Source organism: Pteronotus mesoamericanus, unplaced genomic scaffold (assembly GCF_021234165.1).
Source record: "Pteronotus mesoamericanus isolate MK-2021 breed Mesoamerican mustached bat unplaced genomic scaffold, CSHL_Meso_final contig_1242, whole genome shotgun sequence".
In the NCBI taxonomy this organism is placed as follows: Eukaryota; Metazoa; Chordata; class Mammalia; order Chiroptera; family Mormoopidae; genus Pteronotus; species Pteronotus mesoamericanus.
Window position 1 is genome coordinate 1,482,775 of NW_026555053.1, and position 23,454 is coordinate 1,506,228.

At 58.7% G+C, this 23,454-nt stretch overlaps 1 protein-coding gene across 1 annotated transcript in view; it reads left to right on the top strand.

Moving 5' to 3' along the window:
* Positions 1-274: 274 nt before the first annotated feature.
* The window catches only part of IL16 (interleukin 16), a 63,688-nt gene continuing 40,508 nt past the window's right edge, over positions 275-23,454 (top strand). The window contains exons 1-2 of the mRNA XM_054589045.1: positions 275-419; positions 18,776-19,149. Of these exons, the coding sequence (XP_054445020.1) occupies positions 380-419; positions 18,776-19,149 (414 nt within the window). The 5' untranslated portion in view covers positions 275-379. The remainder of the gene's footprint in view (positions 420-18,775; positions 19,150-23,454) is intronic.

A 23,454-nucleotide genomic window follows, 5' to 3' on the forward strand; every position in this document is an offset into this window, starting at 1 on the left:
GCCGGACTCCGCGTCCAAAGGAAAGTTTGAGGTTTTACATTTCTGTGTGCGGTGCAGGAAAAGGCTTAGGCTCCGAGGGCTCGATTCAGTGCAATACCATCGCTTTCATGCGCGCTGCTCTGCGAGAAGGGCAGGAGCTGGAAGCCGCTGCTCAGAGACGTTGAAGACTTGCTGGCAGCAGGGAAGGGATTTTTTTCCCCTCCCTCCTTCCCTCCCTCCCTGCCTGCCCAGGAAAAACAGTTCTAACGAAGACTTTCTTGGTAGTTTTAACTCATTTTCAAATACTGTCCGCACCAGGCGCTGCCGTGGATCCCCCGGCGTCCGGACCAGGCCCACAGGGGCTTCTGCCGGCTCCCCCCCGCCTTCCGAGCCACACAGGATGAGTTTGCAGAAGAGAATCTTCCCTCGAAGGGGGACCGGTGAGTGCAGCTGCCCCTCCTCGGGGGCTGGCGGGGAGGGGGGGTGGAGGGTGGGAAGTGCCGGCCGGGGCGGGGGCAGGCGGCACAGTTTGGGTTCGGTTGCGAAGTGTGCGGCGCGAGGCTCACGTGTGCATATGTGCGCTCACACGTGCATGAGTGTGCAGAGCGGCAGGACCCGTGCCCGTCTGTCGGCGATGTCCTGGCAGAGGCCGGCCACTTGCGGGGGGGGGGGGGGGCCTTGGCCCGGGCAGCCGCTCCCACCCGTTCACTTCCTGTCTGTGTCGGTGGCAAAGTTCAGGGGCATCGTGGGGTAAATGCGGTGGAGGCAGGCCCCTCGCCAGCTGGGCTCGGGGTCCGGAGGGAAGCAGGGCGGACAGACGCTGCTGCTGGGCTCCGGGGCGGGGGGCGCAGCAGGTACCTGCAGCAGGCTCCTGTGCCCGGCAGGTGCAGCCCACATCAGGCGGTTTCTCAGAACAGCCGCCCCCTCTTACTGCAGAAACAAACAGGCATCGGGGAGAAGCGTTTTAACCCCTGCGCCCCGCTTTTAAAGTCAACACTGGCAGAACGTCAGCTGTTGTAACTTTGGCATAAGAGAGTCAACACATGGTTTTCTTTAAAGAGGAGAACAAGGCAAGGCAAAGGCACATTCTGGCTTTTCCGGCTCCGGGAAGATAGGGAAGAACCAGCTAGAACGCTGGGGACCCGCCCGCTGAGGTTCCCCGATAGCACCCCTGAACTGGAAGGCCGGCCGGGGAGCACGGAGAGGCAGACCTGGCTGTGGGCGTGGCCCCGCGGAGGGTTCCGGCTCTGGGAGCGAAGGGCTCCCTGCTTTCAGGAGGGAGGGGGGTCAGACGTGGCTGGGGCTCGGCTCCCTCCTCTGCGGAGGGGGCCCTGCAGCCGCACCTCGCAGGACAGTGGGCGCGGTCCGCGCGAGCGGGCTTGTGCGGGGGCCCGAGCCGCCCGTGTGTGACGGGAGCCCTGGCTGGCACCCCTGGGTGGGGGCAGAGGCCCTCCCAGGGCACCCGGGCGGCTGTGGCGCCCCGTCCCTCTCCTGTAGAGAGCCGGCTAAGCGTTCGGAGCGTCCCCCTGGGGGGGTGGATGACCCGGTGCGTTTCCTTACATGGAGGGGACCTGGCGTTTGCCTGGTGCTCCCTGCTCCCTAGGCGGCTGTGTTCATGGGAGGCCTTGCCACTTCCTGTCCCTGGCTGAATCACTGTCTTTGGGCGGTTTCCCTGGTAACCACGGACAGACATCCGTTAGGAGGGGCGCTGGAGAGTATTCCCGGGCACACACCTGCGAGGGGCGAGGGAGGCCGAGCTGGGCAGTGGGGGGGGGGGGGTGTCTGACCGGTCGACCCCACAGGCTTTGTGCCCTGCGGTGGCCGGCACTGTGTGTGGGCTGCCCCTGAGCAGGGCACGGCCTGGCGGGGGCAGTGGCTGCAGCCCAGGGCAGTCCCTGGGGGCAGGGGGCTGGACGGCAGCTGGCACAGGGCCCACCTCCGCCGTGGGGACGCGGCCTCGGGGCTCAGGCGGGACCTCGCTGGCAGCGCCCCTCCCTGTCACTCGGTCGTGTGCTTGCGGCGCCCCTTTTCTCTGCTTTCTGCTGTTGGGGGCTTGGGGAGCGAAGGCACGGGCACCTGTCTGGTCAGGTCCTGACAGGGCAGCTCCCGTGGACGTGCCCCCTCCGCCGCGGGGCTCGCTGTGCTGCCCAGGGCGTGGACGGACGCTGTGGGGGCGCGGGTGGCCTCTGAGGGCCTCCCTGCACCGCCGTCTCAGCGGCGCCGGGCGTAAGCACGTGGCGTCGTGCCGGCCGTGGCTCGTGCTCGGGCCCCAGCCCTGCTGCACCGGCGCCGCCCCGCCCCCTGCTGCGACGGGGGCCCGAGGGCAGCTCTGCTGCCCACCCTGTCCCCCGCCCCAGCATGTCCTCCCGGGAGAAAGGGAAACCCCAGGATGCTGCCGTGCATCCCGGATAATGGAGGCTGTGTCCTGCGGCCCGCGCCACGCAGACGCAGCTGGGTGCGCTGGATGGCCCTCCCGGCCCCTCTGCCCACTTTCTGTTTATTTTCCAGCTGAGAGTGAAGTCACTTTCTCGCACACTTGGAACGGATTCCCAACACGTTAGTCGGTTAGAGAGGAGAGCACTCTGTGCCCCAGGGCTGGGCTCCAGGGAGCCGGTGGGGCACATTAAACAATGTCACACACAAACACTGAAATGCCAGAGAGGCGAGGGGCCAGGCGCTGGAACGGGGCCACGGACCGGGGCGGGGGGATCTGGGAGGGCTTCCCTGAGGAGGTGCTGCCTGCGCTGTTTCCTGGAGGGTGTGCGGGAGTTAGGCAGGACGGGGTGGAGGAGCAAGCCCCAGGGAAAGTGAGCAGCATGTCATAGCGCAGGGTGGAAAAGACCCGTTTCAAGTCCTGCCAGCCGAAGCCGGCCCCTGGGAGCTTTGTGAGTGTTCCTCCATATCGTCTGGCGGCAGCTTTTAAAAATAATCCTGGCGGCTTGTTGGCTCAGGGACTAAGAGCGTTAGCCAGTGGGACCAGACATCAGGAGCCCCTGCCTCTGTTCCTCACAGCTGCTGGCTGGCCGCCAGGTGGGCACCCCAGAAACCCCGCCGCCCAGCCCCTCCTCCCTCCTGAGTGGTCTCCAGCCCAGGCACTGACGTAGGACCTTCCCCACAACCTCTGCTCTGCTCACGCTTTCCCAGAGCCGAGGAGCCACCGTGGCCCCCGTGCCTACGAGCTGGGCTGTGGATCACGTCTCCGCTCCCGCGAAAGCGTCAGGCCGCCACGCTGGCCTCAGAGAACCCCGGCGGCCGCCTGTGCCGCCGCTGACTTCCCCGTCCCCACACGACCGGCTTTACCTCGCTTTCCATTGTGTTTTCCAAAATGTTACTGTAGCAATGTCTTCGACAGGAGAGGGGAAAGAATCGCAGTCAGTGGGCAGACACCCACCGTCCAGATGCCACCAGCGGCGCGCTAGTCCATTTGTCTCCTCACACGTCCACCTGCGTCTCCAGCCCTCTGTCCATCTTCCCCTCCCTCTTATTTTTTTGATGCATTTCCATGTAAATTTCAGGCATCACTGAAGTTTATTTCTAAGCACTTCGGCAGGTCTATAATTAACTTGAGCTTGAGCTCAGCGTTTGTCAGGAGACTTTTAGGTAAAATTTATGTACAGGGAAACGCACATGTCATGAGTGCACCCTTCAGTTAACTTAGACAAAGGGGCACCCCGGTGCAAGACGAACTCTTACCGCCCTGGGGCTGGTTGCCTTCACCCCAGAAAGCCCTGCCACGGCCCTTCTCGAGGGCCTTCCAGCTTTCCTAACAACGCATGAGGTGCCCCTCAATGTCAAGGCCAGGTGAGAGCACAGTGCCGGCTTTGTCCCGCCTCGGCTGCGGGGCAGACCCCTCGCGCGGAAGGCCCCCAGGCGGGCCTCCTGGTGGTCGGAGCCCAGGAGGGGGGTGCGGGGGCCTGGGCGTGCGGTGGGGCTGGATCTCCGGGCCTGGCAGCAGGTGAAGGCAGCTCAGGACCGAGGGGAACGAGCGGGTGCCCTGTCCTGAGGCCGGGACCCTCGGCGGTGGCCAGGGCTCCGTTGGGGCTCTGTGTCTGTGTGCGTCCTAGGGCTGGGCACCCGGAGCAGGGCCACGGGAGCCAAGCCGCTCCCACGAGGGCCGCCCGTGTGCAGCCGGCCGGCCAGGGGTGGGAGGCGGTGGGTGCCTCCTTCCCCGGGAGGAGGGGCACAGTGGCAGGGAGCTGGGATGTGGGTGGTGCAGGGCGAGGGTCCTGGCCTTCTGGCTCCGGCGCCGCCGCAGGCGGAGCGCGGCCGGGGAACGCACAGCTGGTACCCGCCGAACCACGACCGTGCGTCCGGCAGCGGGGGTGCTCTCGTTTAAGTCTCATGCAGCGCCTTTCACAAGTGAGGCCTCTGACACTCAGGGAGAAGTGTGGCTTACCCCGGGGCACCCAGCCCGCAGACCTGGGAGGGGACCTCGCGGGGCAGGGGCTCGGGGGCGGTGCTCTCTCCGGCTGCCCCCTGCCCGCCTCCTGTGCCCGTGCGGGCACACCCGCGCCCACAGCCACTCCATCCATCCGTGTGTCTCTGTCACACTGTGTCTGCGTGTGACCACAAAGACCACCCCTCCTCCCCTTGCTTGTTCTCGAACCGTTGTTTAGCACCCGCTTTATGCCAGGGACTAGGTGAGGCTACACAGACAGAACACAGATGAGGGAGGCCAGCGTGGAGGCCTTCAGAGGACAGAGGGGCTGCCCTTCAACCAGTGAGCTGAGGGGGTGGGGGGGTGTCGGGGAGACTTCCTGGAGGCGGTGACTGCGGGCCAGCCCTGATAACGTAGGCGCGCTGGCCCGCAAGCAGCAGGTCGGAGCTGGAAGGGCAGTGCAGGTGCCAGCGGAGTGTGGAGGAGGGAGAAGGCAGGAGCGCCAGGCGCTGCTTGGGGCCCCGGGCCCGGGGCCCGGGCGCGACCTCGGGCAGGGGCTTTGCATTTTTAGTGGCTGACTCAGTGGTGTCATGACAATAACAAATTAAGAAAAGAAAGCAGGGATTTCTTCATCTGTAAAAATCTTTTCTGATGCAAGACAGGAAGCGGCATGCCCCAGATAACTGTGTGGGCCGAAAGGCTGTGTGGGGGCGGGAATAACTGCCCAGCAGGGCCCAGGGCCCCACGCTGCCCCCTCACTTGCCGCCCCCCCACTAGAGAGGCTCAGGAGGCGCCGGCCCCGGCGGGGCAGCTCACATCCCTGGAAAAGCAGAAAAGATGTGAGATGTGGACTCCACTGTCTCCACAGCCTCATAAAAGGAGAGACCCCAAGGGGAACACGGCGTTCCTGCCAAAGCGCTGCCGAGGAGTCGCTTCCTCCCCTGGCGCGTCCCTGTCAGTACCTGGCCTTTCCCCACGGTCAGCGCAAGGGAGGCCTGCAGTGCGGACCGTCCCCTGGCTCCGTGCCCTGGACAGCTGTTTCTCCGCCCGTGCCTCGTTTCTCCCCGGCCGGGGCATCGGGAGAGGGAGGGGCAGCCCCGCGGGGCCCTGGGCGAGCTGGGGTGCCCCCCGCCAGCCTCTGCGCGCCACCTCGGGGTCTGGGCCTCCGCTACGGGAGCATCCGGGTTCTGTGTCTCCGAGCGTTGTCCTTGCGTCCTGTCGCTGAAAACCAACCCAGCGATGCACAAGTCCTGCCCAGAGGGCCACGGGCGCTCTGGGAGCAAACCTCCTCCCCGGGGAGAGAATGATCTCGCTGCTCCCTCATCCCTGGCCGCTGGCGCTAGGAGAGTGTGAATATGGTCTCAAGTTTCATCTAGATCGGAGCCTAATCACATGCATTAGATTAAGAACTTGCAAGAGCTCTTTGTCAACTCTACAGTAAACAAATGGAGAAGCGTCATTTATTTATGCGTTCAGTTTGGGTTGGTTCACTCAGTAACTGTTTCTTGGGCCCTTAAGGGCCAGGCTCGCCCCGGGGCTGGTGGCCCTGCCGGGAGCAGGCGGATGCGTCCCTGGCTGGGGTGCTCACGATCTCAGGGGACCCGCAGATAGGACACAAGGGCCTGCATAGGCTAGCAGGACACCTTCAGATGGCGACCAGGGCCGCGGGGGCAGGCAGATGTCAGACAGACGCCGGGCGTGGACAGGAGAGGCCCACGCGGGCCACCGAGGCAGGCCGGCTCAGCCGCCGGGCGATGTGGGGGGGGCCCTTTCCAGAGCGGGGAGCGGCGTGGACCGGAGCCTTCGGGTGATGTGGATGTGGCTTCTTGGAAAAGGAAAGGCGAATGGGCGAGGTCACGTAAATCTCTGAGGCGCGGCAAGGAATTTGGATTTTATTTTCAGAACGAGGCCATCTCGGGGCTGGTGACCGTGCAGGGCACAGGCTCACGTCTCTGCACCTTCGTGTGCTGGTGGACACGGGACATCAGGCGTCCGTTGAAGCCCGTAGATGGAGCCGCACAGAGCGTGAACTGTGACGTCTCGGCACCAACTTAGCAGTTGTCAGGACGTTCCACACGGAGGCACGACGTGATCACGGGAGAAGCTCTGGACGCAGTATTGGGAAATCTGTACGTCCCACGCAATTTCTCTATAGACTTAAGACCCCTCTAAAAAACAGAGCTGCTTTTTAAAAATTTAAAAAAAAAAAAGAGTTTGTTAGAGCAATATGAAGTTCTTGGAGGGCTTACGTTGGTGAGCACTGTGAGCCATTTCCGACTCCGGAAAGCCGGCGGGACTGTGGCTGCCCACAGGGGTGTGGCCGGGGAGTCAGAGCGGGGCGGGGTGGGATCAGGGTGCGTAATGGGGCAGGCTCTTTTCTAGGGATTTGACAGGTGGCGAGGCGAGTCCTCGTAGAGCAGCATCCTGCGGTGACAAAGCCAAGCACCGAGAGGCCCTCCCTAGCACGCCCCCTGCCCCGCCCCCGCCAGGGCCGCCCCGAGAGACACGCAGGCCGGGAGGAAGGCCTCCCTGTGGGCGGGCCTTTCTGGCGTTTGCCGTGGAGCGCACGATGGGGAAACCACTCCAGGGTAGACGCCCGGGGAGGAATAGGTGTTGTGGTTTGATGGTATTAATTTTGAAATGCCTGTTAGACTCCCAGGTGGACGTGGTAAGCAGGTGGTAGGAAAAAAGAGTTCCGGACCCCGAGGAAAGCCCAGGGCCGGACATGTGCATTTGGGAGCCGTGGGCCCGTGGGTGGCCTGCACACCTTGAAATAACTGCCCCGTGGATTGGGGATGAAGCATCACGTTGAAAGTTGGCAAAGCCCAGAATGGGCTCAGTGAAAGAAGGGAGGGCAGCTTGGTGTACATGAGAGTCAGCCAGGAACTTATTTATTTATTCGTTTATTTTTAATTACAGTTGACATTCAGTATTATATTAGTTTCAGGCGTGCAGCATACTGTTTAGACATTTGTGTTCCTTACGAAATGAACCCCCAATACGTCTAGTGCCCGCCTGGCGCCGTACACAGTTAGTACAGCGTTACTGACTGTATTCCCTATGCTGTCGATCCCCAACCTCCGGTCCACGGGCCGGTACCGGTCGGGCCTGTCAGGCACCGGGCCGCACGGCAGGACGTGAGCCTGAATGTACTGCGCTCGAATCATCCCGAACCCGTCCCCCGCCCCGCCCCGCCCCGGGCTCTGGAAACACTGTCTTCCCTGAACCTGGTCCCTGGTGCCGAAGGGGTTGGGGACCGCTGCCCTGTGCTGCGCTTTACATCCCCTGACTATTCTGCAGCCGCCAGTTTGTACGTCGTACCCTGTCACCTGTCTTACCCCGTCCCTTATCCGCCCCCTCCCCCCGGCAGCCATCACTCTGTCCTCTCTATGAGTTCGTTTCTGTTTTTGTTGTTCCCTTAGAGCGTCCTTTAGGTTCCCCATGTGAATGGAATCATATGACAGCTGTCCTTCTCTGTCCGACTTATCTCAGTCACCGTAATACCGTGTGGTGATACGGAGTCACCGTAGGTCCCTCCAGGTTGTCGCAAATGGTGAGACCGCGTCCGTCCTTTCTCACGCCTGCGCCGCGCTCCGTTGCATAGATGCGCCGTGTCGTCTCTCTCCCCTCGCCTATCGACGGACGCTCGGCTGTCGTCGTAACACTGCGGTGCGCACAGGGGTGCGTATATCTTCTCGAATGAGGGTTTCAGGTTTCTTTCGGATAAACACCCAGCGGTGGGATCGCTGGGTCATAAGGCGGTTCCATTTTTCATTTTCCGAGGAGCCTCCATACTGTTTCCGTAAGCGGCCGCGCCCGCCCGTTCACAGTCCCACCGACCGTTCGCGAAGGCTCCGTTTCCTCCGTATCCTCGCCGCCACCTGTTTGCCGACGCAGTGACGGTGGCCCTTCGGACAGGGGGGAGGTGGTGTCCGGTTGTGGTTTTAATTTGCATTTCTCTGCTGATTAGTGATGTTGCGCATTTTTTCCTGTCTGCTGAACGTCTGTTTGTCCTCTTTGGAGAAATGACTATTCAGGTCCTTTGCCCATTGTTTTTGAAACCAGATTTGTGTGTGTGTGTGTGTGTGTGTGTGTTAAGTTGTATGAGTTCTTTATATATTCTGCATATTAACCTCTTATACGTATCGTTGGTGAATATCTTCTCCATTCAGTAGGTTGTCTGGGCATTCCTGATCTTAAGGAAATTTCATGAGTATGGTGTCAGCTGGGGGTTTGTCATATATGGCCTTTCCTATGTTGAGGTCAGTTCCCTCTATTCCCAGTTTGCTGCGAGTTTTTATCATAAATGGATTTTGAATGTTGTCAAATGCCTTTTTTGTATATATAGAGGTTGGCAACTGTAGGTTTACAGTTGTGAGTACATAAAACAGAGTTTGTTCTTGTATTATTTATTAATTATTGTATTTTCCATACAAACAGGTGTAAACCTGTTTTTGCCCCACCCCCGTATTTATATGATCGTGCGATTTTTTTTCCCCTCCATTTTCTGCACGTGGTGTTGGATGATAATGGATATGCGGCTGTTATACCGACCTTGCATCCCAGGAGTAATTCTCACTTGATCATGGTGTATGATGTTTTTAATGTATTGCTGAATTTGTTTTGCTAATATTTTGTTGAGAATTTTTGCATCTAGGTTCACCAGGGAGACTGGCTTATAATTTTCTTTCTTTCTTTCTTTCTTCTCTTTCTCTCTCTCTATCTAGTTTTGGAATCAGAGTTAGTACCAGCCTCATAAAGTGAGTTTGGAAGCCTTCCCTCCTCTTGAATTTTTGGGAATAGTTTGTGAAAGACAGATGTTAGTTCTTTGAATGTTTGGGAAAGTTACCTGTGAAGGCATCTGGTCCAGGACTTTTGTTTGTTGGGAGTTTTTGGATTACTGATTTGATTGTCTTACTAGTTCTTGGTCTCTTCAGACTTTCTGTTTCTTCTTGATTCAGCCTTGGAATACTGTATGTTTCTTGGTATCAATCCATTTCTTCCAGATTGTGCAACCTGTTGGCATATAATTGCTCATAGTATTTTCTCGTAATCCTTCGTATGCATTTCTATGGTGTCAGTTGTAACTTCTGTTTATTATAGGCTTCCTTCTACACACTGTGGGCTTTGTTGGTTGTTTTTTTCCTAGTTCCTTTAGGTGTACGGTTAGATCGTTTATTCGCAGTTTCCCTTATTTGCTGTGACTCTCTCCCCTGGAGCTGCTTTTGCTCTGGGACCCCATAGATTTGGGCTGGTTGTGTTTCCACTTTTCAAGGCCTCACGATATATTTTGATTTCCTCCTTGATCTCGCTGTCAACCCAGCCATCGTTTTATAACATATTATTTACCGCCACCCCCTCCACCCCCATGTTCGTGTGGTTTTCAGTTTTCTTCTTGTAACTGATTTCTAGTTTCATACCATTGGGGTCAGAGAAGATGCTTGATATGACTTCAATCTTAAGTATATGGAGACTCGTTTTTGAGTCCTCATATGTGGTCTTTCCTGGAAAACGTTCCATGGGAACTTGAAAAGAATGTATATTCTGCTTTTGGGTGAAATGCTCTAGAAGTGATCAATTAACTCCATCTGGTCTGATGAGTCATTGAAGGCCACTGTTTCCTTGCTGATTTTCTGTCTGGACGATCTATCCAGTGAGTCAACAGGGTGTTAAAACCCCCTGCTTTTTCTGTCCGTTTCTCCTTTTACGTCCGTGGAGATTTGCCTCACACACTTCGGTGCTCCTGTGTTGGGTGCATACTTGTTTACAAGAGTCACATCCTCTTGTTGGGTAGATCCCTTTACCATTATGGAATGTCCTTCTGTGTCTCTTGTGATGGCCTTTGTTTTAAAGTCTGTTTTGTCTGACACCAGTATTGCCACCACAGCATTTTTCTTTTCATTTCCATTTGCTGGGTCACTGCAGCCTCGTGTGGAATTCCAAGGGCTTGTACGGTGACACCTACTCTCTCATTAAAGCCCCCGATACCCCCTGAGGCACTCGGGGGGTGAGCGTGGGAAGGCATTCCATTCCCTAGGAGAGAAGCCACACAAACGGCTCCCGCAGGCTGTGCTCGGGAGTGCCGCGTGGGACGATGGGCAGGGGCAGATGGTTTAAAGATCACCCATGGGCCAGGCTCTCCAAGAGGACCTGCGGGGGACAGCGCCCTGGTCACATGGTGATGCACCGGACAGGACAAACAGAGGGCGCCTTGTCCCTTCGGGCTGTGTGGTTGCCCACGTGCTCCGTGGAAGTCCTGTCCCTGGTTCTCAAACTTGAGCCTACCACAGCGCCTCCTGCAGGGGCCGGGAAGGCCTTGCGGGCCCATCCTCCGAGCTTCTCGTTCAGGAGGATGCGCAAGTGGTGCCGAGTCTGCTGGCCCGGAGACCCGACCAGGAGAACCACGGAGCTGCACCAGCTCCCGGGGCCAGTGTGGTGTTTAGGCACAGCCGGCACGGGCGGGCCACGTGAAGCCCGGGGAAGTGCCTGGTCTTTGCATCGCGTGGCTCTGGGTCAGGCTCCTGGCTGATGGCGTGCTCGCTGGGGAACGGCTGCACCGGTGTTGGGCTGGGACCCAGGGTCACCGGGCCTTGAGGACAGCAGGGACCTGCTCGGTGCATGTCTGTGCGGTGACTTTGTCACCTGTAAAACGGATCTGGTGACATTTCCGGGGTCGACGGCAGGGTCGCGGGAGCTGACGTTTGTGTAAGGCGCCCACAGTGAGCCAGGCGCGTTGTGAGCACAGAGTGACGCGTGTCCCCTTCCCCAGTGGCCGCCGCGCTGCCCAGGGAAGGCAGCCGGCCGTCCTCTGCCAGCCCAGCAGATGGTGGCCTGCGTTCCGAGGTGGCGCTCCCCGCCCCAGCGGCCCCTCCTCTGGCGCGGGCCTGCTCCTGCAGAGACGTCAGATGGCTGCGGTCGGGAGTCCCTGCGAACCCGCGCCAGGTCGCGCACGCCGGCCCTGAGTCCCCTCTCTGGAGCAGGTGGTGAAGGCAGGGCCTGACTCGCAGCGCGTCGGCCGCCCGAGCCCGGGACCCAGCCCGGCACCGGCCCCGCGACAGGAGCAGGGCGCACCCAGGGCCCTTTCTCTGCCGGCTTGGCCCCAGGCCGGGCTCCGGGCCATCTTGGAGTAACTGGCGCTGTGATCCCCCCTGGGCAGGGGCGAGAGAAGGCCGGGAGGGGCCGCCCCGGGGGCTCTGAACAGGGACACAGGCGAGCCAGGTGAGCGAAGGCCCCCTGGCCGCCAGCTGAGACGGAGGCGGGCCTCTCTGAGCTGTGTGTGTGTGTGGGGGGGGGTCATGGAGGCTGGAACTCCGCCCCCCGTTGGGACGCTGGCTGGGGCCAGGCGGCAGCAGGAGCCAGGGTCCCCAGGGCAGGGGTCGCCTGCGCGTCGCCCGCAGGGGCGCGCTGTGGGCGTGGGGGGGGCGGGGGCACCCGTCCGTCTGTCCGTCCGTGCTCGGCAGCCCTGGGGTGTCTGGCATTTGCGCCTCGACCTCATCCTGGGTCCGGGGATGTGGGAGGAGGGGACGGGAGGAGGGTGGCGTGGGGGAGAGGCAGCGCTCAGCAGAGGCCTCCCGCGGCCTTGGCTGCTGCTCGGGTGGGCGCTGCGCGGGGCGCCCCGGGCGCCCCGGACGCCCCGGATGCCGACCACGGGAGCCTGGCTCTCTGCCGGCCAGGCACCCCGCGTGCTTCAGAGGAGGCCCCGTGACTGTTTCCCCCGTTGGTTCCGTCCCAGGCTCGGTGTCCTTCTGGCCGATGAACAGGCCTGCTCTCGGCAGCGCTCGGTCACCCAGCAGGTTCCTGGCTTCGTGCGGAGCAGGGCGCTACCCGCTCCTCCTCCTCTCCCCGAGCGAAGCCCTCCCAGCTCAGGCTGCACCCTCACAGGTGCAAAAGCAGGTGATAAAAGTGTGTGTGTGTGTGTGTGTGTGTGCGTGTGTGTGTGTGTAAAGAGAAAGACAGAAATAATCTTGAAAGAGATGGTGTAGAATTTCTTCCCAAAATGCAAACCAGAACCATCCTCTTACATACACTTGTTTCATCTCTGCTCACATAGCACAAAGCATTTCCTCCTCCTCCTCCTCCTCCACGCCTGCGGGGCGTCCCACGCCTCTTTGTGGTCACCCAGGTGTGACGCCTGTGAGCTGGACAGCCCGGACATTCGTTCCAAGAGGGGCCGGCCAGGCGGAGGCGGGCGCCGAGTAAGAGGCCTCCTTCTACTCCGTAGCGTCAGTGGGCAGGGAACCACCCTCACGCTGCCCATGCGGGCGTCCTTGGTCACTCGGTGCATCTGCTGAGGGGCTGATGGTGGTCGCTCCCTGCGCCAGGCCTGTGGCTCAGTTCTGAACGCAGCAGACAGGGGCCTGTCCTCCTTCCTGGGGCTCAGGGGCCAGGAAGGGGGGGCAGTGAGGCAGGCCCGGCCGTGCCGGGGCGGGGCCCGGTGTGGAGCACGCAGGGCCCCTGAGGCAGCTGGGGCCTGGGCAGGGCCGTGGCCTGGTTTTACAGAAATGTTATCTCCGAAGGGGGTCTGAAGAGGGTGAAGCGTTAGCAGCAGAGGGTAGGGAGAGCAGCGGGCCCAGCGGCAGAGACAGCGTGGCGCTGGGGGGCCGAGGCGGTGGCTGCGCAGCGGGAAGGGTCCCAGGAAGGAACTGAGCGCGGCCCTGGGGAGGGGGGCAGGCGCGCCTGCGGCGGCCGGGCTGACCCCCGGGCACAGGGGCTGATGACCTGCAAGTTGACTCTCAGTCATTCTTAGCAGGGTTTTGAAATAACACAAATGATCAAAGTAATAACTGAGAGAGAGGATACGGAATGCTCCCCACGGTCATTCCTTCGCAGCCAGAGGACGAGGGGCTGGGGCCGGGCAGGACCGGAGGGCATCCCAGCCCCTCGCCTCGCGTAGGGGAGAGGCGTCCAGGGAGGGGTCGTCCTTGGAGTGAATGGATGAAGGAGAGAAATGTGGGCTCAAATATTGCTTTCAAACGTTTTGACAGAGCAGCCAGTAACATAAAAACAGGATGCATATGTACGAGCGGTGCTTCTTTAAGGAGGAAAGCAAGAAAACAACACTAAGGAGCCATGCAGAGAGTGCAGAACAAAACGTGGCGGAGGGAAGCTGTCTCGGCGAAGCGATGGGATATGAGGCTACACAGCGAATATGTACAAGAGGAAAGATGTAAGGTGTATAGATGTCAAGAAAAACCTCTCCCAGATTCAGCCTAAAAAGGGGAATAAAAAAGCCCTAGAGAAACAACGTCTCCCTCCCAATCCGATTCCATCCCACTTTCAAGAGGCACATTTAAAACTAAATCACAAGAAGTTAAAATTAAAGCGAGGGGCCGATATTGTGAAAATGCACCTTAAAAGAAGGCGGGTGGCAATGTTAATCCTGACCAACAAAATAAAAATCGAGGCAACTATTAAGTAGATCAAGAGGCACTTTTTACAGAGGGATAGAGAGAGGAATGCACGACGGGGAGAGGGAACTCAGGTCGCGTCCTGCGCCCAGTGCAGGCACCGGATCGTGGGAGACGACATTCCGGAACGGTAGGACAAACGCGGCGGCCGGCTTCCGCGCACCCCGCTCTCTGCCTTTGCAGGATCATTAGATCAGCGTAAACAAGGAACGTGAGGTTTTTAATTCTGTGACTTAAAAGACCCAGTATGTACTTCTGTGTGTGTTTATTAGTATCATATTTGAGTGCACACGTACTTGAAACTCCAGAGAGGAGTCATCCCTTTCAGACGTGCACAGGACGTGGAAAACGCACACAGGAGAACGTGCCGCCTTACAGAGTGAGCCTCCGTGAAGTCCAGCGCTTACTTAACAAGGGCCCGGGACGCATCCTGGGCCAGGATGCAATTACACTGGATTTACACTTTATTTTCTAATAAAAACGTTAGGGCAACGAGGGTAAACCTTGGAAATTCAACCACAAGAAATGCACAATGGCAACACGCCGTCTTAGAGAGCTGAGTTCAGACGGGAAATTAAAACTGCCCTTATAGACCATTTCTAAAATACCAATCAGAGCATCATGTTTCAAAACTCGTGGGTTGTGGCACAAAGGGTGTTCAGAGGGGCATTTCTGGCTTTGATGACGATGACAAAGTGGTGCTAGCCACCAGCCAACAATCTGTGCAGAAGAACTTATCTCCAGTATTTGTTTATCCACACAGAGTCGCTGTGAGGTGGCAACTACAGTCACCTCCATTATCTGGGCTTAAAAAAAAACTGAGTCACAGAAGGTCAAAGAGATTTTGAAGGTCAGACGCTTAGTAAACGATCGGGCTGGGATTTGAACCCAAGTCTGGGGGGATTCAAAGCCAGAGAAGGTAACTACTATGTTAAATTCTAGAAGGTAGAAGCAAATGTAAGAAAAACAGGGTGGGAAAGGCAGGAATCAGGCTCAAGCAGGAATAAGCACATCACAAGGCAAGCCAAGAGGGCAGAGGTTTTCACTGACCTTGGGGACAAGACCTTCGAAAGGACCGACGGAGCAGCCGTCCAGCCTGCAGCCCAAGCACCGCAGAGCGAGGAAGGGGGGGCCGTGTGCACAGGGCGTCATAGAAAAAGTTGGACACTCTGAGCCTCTAAGAGACAGTCTGGGACGCACACGCAGGAAAATCTGGGTGAAAGGGTAGTTTCACGACACAGTAAGTTGATCAGAATTGACAAAGGGAAATATTTTTAAAAATCGAGGAAGCAATGGAAAGTTTCAGATCACCATCTCAAAAGTGACGCCAGGGCCGAAAGACTTTATGGAAAAATTACTTCCAGCTCTTGAGGATTAGATGTCTCTACCCTGTCACGCTGTGTCGGGGAGTCGGGGGAGGCGCGTGGCCTCCCGGCTCCTTTTACGGCGCCCGCGAGACCTTAGACAGCACGAAGGGAGATGACAGGCTAGGGGTACCTGCAGGTGTGGGCACGGAGGTCCTCCGGAAAACGCCACTCTTAAAAGAATTGCACACTGAGATCTCACGAGACTCGCAACAACAAGATGTAGGTCGTTCAGTCTTAAGAAACCCACGCATAACTTCACATGGAGAAATCAAAACAGGCCGATCCGTGACGGTGCCAAGGAGCTGAAAGGCACTTAACAAACAACATCCGTGCTTGGTGAAAATTCTTCCCAAATTACCGTTAGCGGAGCATTTCTTTAATGCCATAAAAAATACTTTTATCTCAGAGTATAGCAGTCAATGTCCTCATTGCCAGAAAACACTAGCGGAATGTCCATTAATGTCTAGGGAAAGACCAGGAACACCTTTATGAGAGCCATTATTTACTAATGTTCTGGAGACTTGTATCAGTAAAATTAGACAATAAAATGTAGTAAGCAGTATAAGTGTTTTAAGAGTAAAGCAAGTTTATTAGCACGCTGCGATCACGTGGCTGGAAGCCCACGAGAAGCTGTTGAATGGTTGCGAGAATTAATAAGCGTGGAGCCATAGGCTGCCAGTCGTGAATGTATATGCAAGAGTCATAACAGACGAAAGCAATAACCAGCTAGAAAGCTTATGTTAAAGTGGTTCTATTCAAAGCAGAAACACAAGTGCTGAGAAATATGTAATTAGAGATCTTTAGAACCTCTGTGAAGAAGAATATAAAATTTGATTGAAGGAATTATGAATTTCCTCCCTTCGTTTCCTATCTCTGAGTCACTCTTAAGTTCAAGCCAGAGTTACCCCCTGGGCTGGGGTGGCCGCCCTTCAAAAAATCGCCTTTGATATTGGACCCTGTCAGAGAATTCAGAAATGTAAAACACATTTCACCAACCCTTCGCCACGCGGCCGCGCCCCTCTGAGAGTCCTCTGGGAGCTGAGGGCCTTTCATCCGCGTGGACACGCGGTACCTCTGCTCCCGCAGGCATGGGCCAGCGCTGCCCCCACCGGAGTGGGCGGCGTGGGCGGTGGCTCCACACGTGCTCCTCGCTGAGTGGGGCGAGCGAAAGGGCCAGAAGCAGGAAGGCGGGTGGCCGACCGAGGGACCCTGTTCCCCAGGACGCCGCGGGGGGCCGTGCGCGCTCCTCTGGCGGTGGGAAAGGGCTCTCTGTTTCTCGGCTCTCCGGGCCTACCCGTTGTGCACACGCAGGTACGCGCACGCACAAGTGCCCCGCAGGCTCCGGACAGGCCTGGTGGGCGGGGCACCCAGGGCTGAGGTTTGCAAACGCTCATCCAGTGGTGCCGGGGACCCCTGTACTGAGGGGCGGAGAGCACATGGGAGGTGCTGTGAAAGGTGGGGCTGGGAAGTAAAGGGCGTCAGTGAGAAGGAAAAATGGCTCTGCCTTGACCTCGCGGCGTCCCTGCGGCAGTAGAGCTGCTCGGCGGGTTAACACACCCCCTCAGAGTGCGGCGGGTTGTAGGCCCCCCCCTCCCCGCCGCCCCGCCGCGGGCGCGGGCTCCCAGCTCTGGTGCCCGTCAGAGGCAGAGTTTTGGTGGTTTTAGGGATGGAACAGACCTGCGGGCCTTGGCTCGAAAAGGAGAGGGCGTGAGGAGCGCGCAGCCCCCTCGTTCGGGAGGACAGAAAGGGCTGGCTGCTGCTCCACGTCCACCATTTGCCCGCAGAGAACACTTTGTTGCACTCTTCACATCCGTGAAGGCGGTAGACGTCACGTGAGGAAGCATTCTTACCATAATGGAAGAGTAAAAAGGTGGGAAGGGGGTAGAAGAGGCAGGTAAGAAAAGGCAGCTGTGGAGTCCACAGTTTTTAAAACACAGAAGTGGCTCGAGTATGTTTTCATGCTGATAATAAAGACCCAGCACAGAGGGAGAGGGCGAAGGTCAAGGTGGGAGAGACCTCAGCAGCAGGGTCACGCCCTGGCTGCGGTGCCGGCTGCTGAGCGGCACTGCATGGCTGAGTCCCGCTCTGCTGCGTCCGGCTGTGTGACCTCGAGAACAGTACTCCGCCTCTCTGCGCCTCCGTGTGTTTTTGGTGAAACGAGGCTATCGCTGGAACCTGCAATAGATCGTACGGGGACCGAATGGGTGAACCGCTACAACAGCGCTTGGTTCCTCATACGCACCCAGCGAGCGACCGTCGCAGCTGCTGTTACTGTCGCTGTGCCTTCCAAGGCTGCAGGGAACAGGTCGGTGTGGGGGGGCGACAGGCGGGCGAGCCTTTCGTTATGAACGGGCTGCGCACGTGTGTGGGGGTGGGTGGTGGCTGGATCCAGGGCTGGCATGTTGGGGGCACCGCTGCCTGACAAGTTGTATGTTTCTACGAAGGAGGAGGGGCATCTCGCGGTTAAGGAAGCGGAGTTTTGAGACAGCCATTGCTGAGGATGTTGGCTGAACCGTTTCCGTACAGGGTCAGGGCTGGAGGCCCCCGCGGTAGCTGTGTCTCAGGTGTGGGCGTCCCTGCGGGGCCCGGAGCCCTGTGGTCAGGCAGGCGTGGGCTCCTGTGGCGGGGTTACTCTCCTCCAAGGTGGAAGGACACCCAGGACCGGAAGTCGGGATGTTGGCCAGAGGGTCCTCGATGAAGTGGACCAGCGGTGACTTAACTTGCCGAACGAAGCACCAGGAACGCTGCCTGGCGGAGAGCAGGCGCGCTAATATTCGTTCATTCATCGCTATTTGTGGCTGCAGGTCGTGGGTGAATAAACCCCAGATAAACATAAAAGGCTAACACAGAACATAATAAATTTGGGTAACTCGGGTACTGAAACACAGGCTTCTAGGAAGAAGAAAATCTCTTTGAGGGGGCAGCTCTGCGGGAGGGTTTCTGTTTGACGGGGGCTGGGAGACCCTGCTTTCCCTTAGTCGGTGCTGCAGGCACACAAGCACCAGGACCGGCGGGCCGCGTGCCCCGCCACCTGCTGTGTGGGCAGCAGGGCTGCTCGGTGCCCGCCGGCGCCGCGCTGGACCAGCCTGCAGCCCCGCGTGCACGAGGCTCCCGGCCTTGCTGGTCGAGGTTCCTCACCTGGGAACCGAGGGCGCAGAGGGCGGGGGACTTCACATGGGCCTGCGAGTCCTGGGGGTCTCTGGAGATGCTGCGGGGGTCACCAAGGGCAGAACAAGTAGGCGGGCAGGGGGGCCTTAGTCTCCCTTTCGCCCTCTGACCTGCCCTGTAGACTGGATCCCCCGTAGACTTTTGTCTGAAAAATGGCGTTGGAGTTTAAACGTGTTACAAGCACTGGCCTGTCTGGTCTGTAAACCCCTCCCGTGGCGGACGACGCGCCCCTCTTCCGGCTCCTTGTGGCTCTGGGCGTGCACGTCTCTCTGTGCCTCGGTTTCCCTCTGGGAAAGCTCCGGCCTCCATAGCCTGGGAGGGGCGAGGGTGGTAACCGCCTGTGGTCACTGAGCCTCCTTTGGCCGACGGCTACGTGCAAGGGCCAGGGACGCTGAGGGACGGTCTCCCCAGGGCTCTCGCGAGCTCCGTTGGCAGTGGCGGCCACACCGCTCCTTCCTGTTGCCTCTCTCCTCCAGGGACTCGCGAAGGGGCGGCTAAGCCCAGTCCTGTCGCCGCCCGTCCGCCACGGGCCCGAGATCAGGAGAGGAAGAAGGCCAGCTTCACGTCCTCCCTGAGGATGGAGCTGCACAGCCGTTCTGCTCGGAGCAGAAAGTCCACAAAATTCCGGTCCATCTCCCGGTCCCTGATCCTCTGCCACGCGAAGACCAGTGACGACGGCTCCAGCCCCGACGAGCGGCACCCGGACCCCTTTGAGATGTCGCTGGGCCAGGGCAAGGAGGGGCTGTTCCACACGCCCCCGCCGCTGGCGGACACGCCCCCCGGGGCCGGGGCTCCGCAGGTGGCCGGCAGCGAGCGCAGCAAGCCCTGCAGGAAGACGTTCTTCCTCAAGGTAGGCCGCAGGGACTGCGGGCTGGCGGGTGGGGGGTGCGAGGGGTGGGCAGCGCTGGTGGCTGGGGCTGCAGGCGGAGTCCTCGAGCCCTTCCCTTCCCTAGGGGACCGCACCGGTTCTAACTCGGGACCAAAGCGAGGAAGGGTGGGGTCAGGGCCCCCAGAACGCCCGCCGTGGGCGCGGCAGGGAGTCCGGCTCAGTGGGTCTTGCCCGGGAGACTCGGGGAGGCTGTTTGTCAGCCCAAAGTCGGCTGAGCCTGGGCTCCTGCCGGAAGGTGCCAGGTGCAGGCGCCGGCATCGGCCCCCTGGGCAGCTGTCACCCGCAGGCCGGCCACTACGGCGTGGCACACCCGGCAGAGGGCCCGGGCGAGCAGGAGGCCTCATGTCCAGCCGGGTGGGGACCCGGGGGGCCTGCAGCGTGAGGCACCGGACACGGCCGGGGTCGGGTTTATTTTCAGGACAAAGTCCACGGGGTCAGTGGGTGGAAGGACCGGCGTGGCACAGAGGGAGAGGCGGCAGGTTTGCCCGCCTGTCTTGGCCGGAGCACTGGGGGGAGGGGCCGGAGCCTCCTGCCCGCAGAGGGGAGTGAGCAACGAGGAGGCGGTCGGGTGCCGCCACTGGCCCAGGGTGGCAGGAGCAGGCAGGTGGGGGGGGGGGCGTCCCAGCCGCTCCCAGCCCGGGCCACCGCGCGGTGGGCACAGAGTCCGGAGCTACGTCAGGGGCCGGGTGCCCGGGGCGGGCCAGGCGACCAGGCATGGGGCAGACGGGCAAGGGGCCGAGGCCAGGTGGACCCCTGTCATCTGTTTGCTTTCACGTGCGCCGTACTTTGCCTTAAAATACACGTTCACAGCTCCAGTCTCCTCCTCCCCAAACCCTAGGGGTTGGCGGCCGCAGCCGCACGAGTGTTGCGTGTTGCGGGGGTGGGGCTGGGGGCGGGCCTCGGTCCCAGGTCCCCTCTGCACAACTCGCTTCCCCGTGCTCTGCGCCCCCGGAAGCGAGCCGGCGCGGGTGACGCGAGCGCTCCCTCCCCGGCCTTCGCCAGGGCACAGTTGTGGTCGCCTGCCTGAGCAAATGTGCCCCGAACAGCCCCGCGCACCCAGCGGTTGCTTCGTGAATGGTACTACTTCTGTTTTAAGATGGGAACAGTGGCTGACGGGAGTAACTAGGTGCCTGCGGAGTCCAGTAGCCAAGGAGGCAGACCGAGGGCAGGAGCTGTAGGTTTTGCAAGGCTCACAGGCTCCTGAGAGGTCGCTGCCCTTCCAGGGCTCAGGCGCAGGGGTGGGAGGGGCGTGGGAGCGTGGATGGGGGGCGTGCGCTGTTTGGGGAGGGGGTCCCGCCGCCGAGGGCGGGGTGCTGGGCCGCATCAGGGGTGCAAGGGGCGCAGGGGTGTGACAGGGGCTCCAAGGCAGGGGAGGAGCCTGCAGGTCAAGCGGCTCGAGGAGCTCTTTCCCTGAGGGTGGGGCAGGGGCGACGCTCGTTCAGTTCCAGGGCGGCGCAGGAGGGACCCACTCAGGGCCTGCGGTGCTTATTTCCCCTTCGTAAGGGGCACGGGGACCACCTCTGGCCTGTTAATGGTTCTAAGCAGGTGAGGGCTTCAGCGGTCTGAGCAGGCCCCTTATTGAAAGTGCCAGGGCAGAGAGGTCCAGGGTGCCGGCCGGTCCCCGTGTCCCCTGCTCCGCCCCGGCGCCTGCCTGTCTGTGCCGGCGCCCAGGCGTGACTCGGTTGGCCTGGTCAGGCTCCTCAGCCTCCAGCGGTGCCGTGGCTACACCGATCCCCACACAGCATCTGGAAGGCAGCCCTGGGACAGCAGCCGCTCCTCTGGAGACCAAGTAAGCCGGCCAGGGACGTGCGCCCCGGGACACGCCTCGCTCAGGCTGTGGCGCAGGGCCATGGGCACCTCCTTCAGGGGGGCCTCCCAGACCCCTCGCGGAACAAAGGAAGAAGCGTTCTGTCGGATCTTCGCGAGGAGGGAACGCATGGACCCCAGACCCACTGCCTTGTTTAAATGGAAGGAGTATTTTAGAACATAAGGTGTCGCGGCCGCCGGGGAGGAGGGTTACCTGAGCTCGCGCTTTCCTCTCTGCGTCTCCTCCTCCTCCTCCTCCTTTTCCTCAGTCACTGGCACAGCGCCTGCTGGGAGCTGTCTTCTGGGTGTAAAGAAACACCTTTGTCACTAGTAATAGGATTTATGCTCTTCCCTGGAGGTCATCCCCAGAGGTGAGCGGGTGCGGCCACACTGCTGTGAAGTCTGCGCAACCCCAGAATAAGGGGGGCGCCCGGGTCGAGCTCAGGTCCGTCCTGAGGACGGAGCCGTAGGCCGTGCTTCCCTGGAGCGCCAGCGGGGAGCCAGGGCTGGGGCGCGGCAGGGGGCGGGGGGGGGGGGGGGGCAGAGGGCCGCGGGGAGGGAGCGGGCGGCTGGGCGGAGGCTGCGGTGAGGCAAGGCCCGTTCCCACGACCAAGCTGGTCGCGTGTCGGTGTTGGCGGGGGGGTCCTTTTAAAGAAATTGCTGCCTTCCACGCGGTGTCAGGGCACTTCCCACGCTGCTTCTGGGAGCTTTGTTTTTCATCTTTCACATTTGGACCTTAATTCACAGGAAGCCAATTTTTGTCTACATGGTGAGGTGAACGATAAAAGCGTTTTCCCCGTGTGGAGAGCCAGCGGGCCCCACGCTGTCTTGTGAAAAGCCTGTCCTTGCCCCCCTGACACAGTGTCACCTCTTTTATGAACCAGCGATGCGTCTGGGTCGGTCTGTCCCTGCCCTGGCCCTGCCCACCCGCAGTCTGTTGTTTTCCTCGCGCTGCCGTCACACAGCTTCAGCGCCGACATAGCTTCCCAAGGGTGCTGGCGCCTGGCCCAAGGAGAGACGTTCAAAGACTAATCCTCAGAGTGACGTCAAAGAGTTTACTGCCCGTGTGCTCTCCCGGGAGTTCTGTGGTTAGGGGGCTTACACTTAAGTCTTGATCCATTTTGAGTTTATTCTCATGTATGGTGTAAGAAGCTGCGCTAGTTTTATTTTTTTATGTATGTCGGTCCAGTTTTCCCCACGTCGTTCGTTAAAGAGACTCTCTTCATCTTACTGTATGTTCTTGCCTCCTTGCGCATGAGTTTATTTCTGGCTCTCCGATCTGTTCTGCTTAGCCATGTGTCTGTTTTTATGGCCACGCCATGGTGTTTTGATTACTATAGCTTTGCAGTATAGTTGGACATCAGGTAGTGTGGTGTGTCCAACTGTGTGTTTTTTTGTTGTTGTTTTTTTTCCACATTGCTGTGGCCCCTTGGATTTGTGGTTCCCTATAAATTTCTGGACTGTTTGTTCTAGTCCTGTGAAAAATGCCTTTGGTATTTTGATAGGGAGTCCCCTGAATCTGTAGATTGCTTTGGGTAGCGTGGACATTTTAATGATATTCATTCTTCCTATCCATGAGAATGGTATATGCTTCCACTTACTCTTCAGTTTCTTTCCTAAGTGCCGTATGATTTTCCGTGTCCAGGTCTTTCACCTCCTCGGTTAAATTTATTCTTGTGGGTTTTGTTTTTTGTTTTGTTTTGTTTTTGATGCAGTTGCAAGTGGGGTTGCTTTCTTAATTTCTCTTTCTGACAGTTCATTGTTGGTGTATAACAATGCAACTGACTTCTGAATATTTTGTTATCTGCTACTTTATTGAATTTATCAGTTCTAATAGTTCTCTCTCTATAGTATATTATCTGCAAATAATGACAATTTTACTTCTTCCTTTATACTTTGAATGTCTTTTATTTATTTCCCTTGCCTCATTGTTGGGACTTCAAATGCTGCAGTGGATAAAAGTGGTGAAAGTCGACATCCTTGTTTTGTTCTGGTTCTTAGGAAAACACTCTCAGCTATTCAGTATCGAGTACGTTGTTGGCTACGGGCATGTCATACATGGTCTTTATTATGTTGAGATGTGTTCCCTCTATTCCCACGTTGCTGAGTTTTTAAGCACAAATGGGTGCTGGATTTTGTCAAATGCTTTTTTTGCATCTATTGATCAAATACTTTTTATTCTTCATTTCATTTATGTGATGTGTACCAAGTTAATTGATTTGTGGATATTGAACAAACTTGCATCCCTAGAAGAACCCCCACTTGATGTTGGCGTATGATCTTCGTAACGCATTTCTGAATTTGGTCTGCTAATATTTTGTTGAGGATTTTTGCACTTACGTTCATCAGGAAGATTGGCCTATAATTTTCTTCCTTTGTAGCGCATTTGTCCGGTTATGGAATCAGGGTAATGCTGGCCTCGCAAACAGGGTGTGGGAGCCTTTTGCCCTTTTCAATTTT